This window comes from Myotis davidii, unplaced genomic scaffold, assembly GCF_000327345.1.
Source record: "Myotis davidii unplaced genomic scaffold, ASM32734v1 scaffold8, whole genome shotgun sequence".
Classification (NCBI taxonomy): Eukaryota; Metazoa; Chordata; class Mammalia; order Chiroptera; family Vespertilionidae; genus Myotis; species Myotis davidii.
In genome coordinates this window covers 3,406,582-3,409,523 of record NW_006299520.1, presented here as the reverse complement: position 1 = coordinate 3,409,523, position 2,942 = coordinate 3,406,582, and the positions used below count along the sequence as shown (strand labels likewise).

At 37.0% G+C, this 2,942-nt stretch overlaps 1 protein-coding gene across 1 annotated transcript in view; it reads left to right on the top strand.

Annotated features, from left to right (window-relative positions):
* CNTN5 (contactin 5) overlaps positions 1–2,942 on the top strand; it is a 462,010-nt gene that overhangs the window by 197,050 nt on the left and 262,018 nt on the right. The window contains exon 8 of the mRNA XM_015571441.1: positions 2,131–2,312. Coding sequence (XP_015426927.1) covers positions 2,131–2,312 — 182 coding nt within the window. The remainder of the gene's footprint in view (positions 1–2,130; positions 2,313–2,942) is intronic.

The following is a 2,942-nucleotide window of genomic DNA, read 5'->3' as shown; positions in this document are numbered from 1 at the left end:
TCTTTCCCTCTATCTCTAAAAATCAATTTTGAAAAGTCATAAATCATTTTTTATACATATTAAAAGAATGATATACCATGCCAACTTAAGCATTATTCCAAAAATGCAAGGTTCAGTCTTCCTAGATGTTGTCTATACCGTATGCACCTAAACAAACAAGCAAAAACTATCAACCCAAATCCAGCAATTTCACTTCTGTTTTATTCCTAAGGAATAAGTCAGAAAGATGTTCAAAAACACACATGGTCTTTATCATAGCATTGTTTATAACAGTGAACATTCCTATTGTCCCTGTAAAGAAAATTTGTGGGAAAATACCCTATCCTTAGTATATAATTTATTGTAGACTGTTACAAGAGATGCAAGTAGTATACACAAAGCAAAAAAAAAAAAAAAAATCCCACCAGACTGCACAAATAAGGAAAGACTGCTGAAGAGGAGGCATTTAGGACGGGTCTCAAGGGATCAGTAGGATTTTAACAGATATGATTGGAAACACACAGAGATGTGTTTCTGGGTCAGGAAATGTGGAAGGAAGTAGTGAGAAATCAAACTGAAAAATTAGAGTAGGTGCAGACCAGAAAGGTCATTAAATATAGATAGTAATAAATAAATCAGCAGAACAGAACTGAAAAGCCTGAAACAGAGTCAAGTATGTGAGAACCAATTATATGACAAACACAACATCCCAAAGATTGTGGGGAAGGGAGTGTTAACAATACTAAAATAAATAGTTGCATTCCCTGTCTCACACCCCAAACATGAATATTGTCCAGATGGATCAAAAATCCAACTGTATAAAAATAATTGAAAATATTACTAGGAATACTGCAGAAAATATGGACATAAACTTCAGTTTGTAGGTAATTTCATTTAAAAAACACACAAAAATTCAGAAGTCATGAAGAAAACTACAGATGTTTGTTTCTCCTAAAAATGTTCATAGAATTATATCACAAAATTTTTCTGAGAAACAAAATCTTCATTATTCTAATACTCAAAACACTCAAAGAAATTAATTTAAACAATACAAACAGGGAAACAGAAAAATTAGAAAAGTAACATAAGCAAACATCTCAGAAAATCACATGCAAATGGCCAATAAATTACAAAGAGTTGTTCAACCTTCCTAGAGTTCAGAGAAATATTAATTAAAGTATCAAATGCCATTTTTTACCTTTCAATACTGACAAAAATTAAACAATTAATCACACAAAATGGTGGCAAGGATATGGGGAAACAGTCTCATATATTACGGATAGGTGTGGAGACTGCCACTATATTATTGAAAAACAATCTGGCAGTACTTATTAAAATGAAGAATGTACATGCCCTTTGATCCATCAATTCCACTTTTGTGAATGCCTGCTGCAGAAAGTAAAAGCAATAGTCCATGATATATGTGCAGTGTTGTTTGTAGTGATATTGTTTCTTAGTGGCAAAGAAAGGAAACAAATCAAAACTGGGGCTATGCTGTATGTTTAACTATAGGGAATGGCTGATTAAGTTCTGATACATCAATACAATGGAATAATATGCAGCTATTAACCAGAGTAAGTCCTGAGTTGATCTTGGATTTGATCTTTTAATAAAAATAATAAACATCCAGCATATGAGTTACATGTTTAGACAAAACAAAAATATCATCATATGTGTAAGTATGTTCATCATACAGAACAGATGAGAGATTACATGCAAACTGTATTTGTCGCTGCAGAAGGAAGATATTTTCAGGAGTGGAGGCCAAAAAGGATTCTTAATTCACTTAGTTCAAACTCTTGTTCAATCCCTTGCTATAAGTATTTGTTATTTTGTAATTTCACCGAATTACTTTTAAATAATTTTACAAAGGTTTTTAAAAATAAAGTATAATGTATTAACATGTATGTGTATTGTCTATGAATTGCCTTCCTGAAATATGAAAGAAAGGGAACTGTCTCCCTTGGCATCTAACTATTTACTTATCAGACAATCCGCATGGGAAGTGAAATATGTCAACCAGCACACGGTCCTTAATTGTGAGTACACTTTATTGCACTCAGCCTATTAAGTGCTTAAATTACCAGATAACAGAATCTCTGTTCCTAATAGTGGAAAGTATATTAACGATAGTTTTGCTCCTTATCGTAGCCCAGTTCCAACAATTACATGGATGAAGGTTAATGGCTATATCCCTGGCAAGGCGCGGCTGCGGAAGTCTCAGGCAGTGCTGGAAATACCCAATGTGCAGCTGGATGATGCAGGCATCTATGAGTGCAGAGCTGAAAACTCGCGTGGAAAAAATTCCTTTCGTGGACAGTTACAAGTATACAGTAAGTGTTCTCAGCAAAGCATGATGTTCTAGTCCCAGGACCCTAACTGAAAATGCAAATTACTTTGAACTAATTATTTTTTTTTAGAAACAAAAAACAAGATTAATTTATAATAATACTTATTTGGTGTGATACAGCATCATGTAAGATTACTCTACATTGAGAAATGATTTAAAATAAAAAGGAATGGGAATGGTCAGGTTCTTTGTATAGCAAAGAGGGTTTATAAAAATGAGATGTTTTCCTGGCACCAAAGCTAATGTCTGGGAAGGTCTTTATTAATTTACTAGGGGCCCTGTGCATGAAATTCGTGCACTGGGTGGGGGTGAGGGGGAGTGTCCCTCAGCCCACCCTCCCCCATCTCACATACTGGAAGCCCTCAGGCGTTGACCCCCATCAATCTCCAATCGCAGGATAGGCCCCTTGCCCAGGCCTGACGCCTCTGCCAGAAGCATCAGGCCTGGGCAGAGGACCCTCATTCCCCTCATCACTGGTTCTGCCCCCAGCCCAGGCCTGATGCCTCTGGCCCAGGCGTCAGGCCTGGGCAGGGGACCCCCAGACCCCTCTGATTGCTGGCTCTGCCCCTGGCCCAGACCTGATGCCTCTGGCCCAGGATTCAGGCCCGGGCAG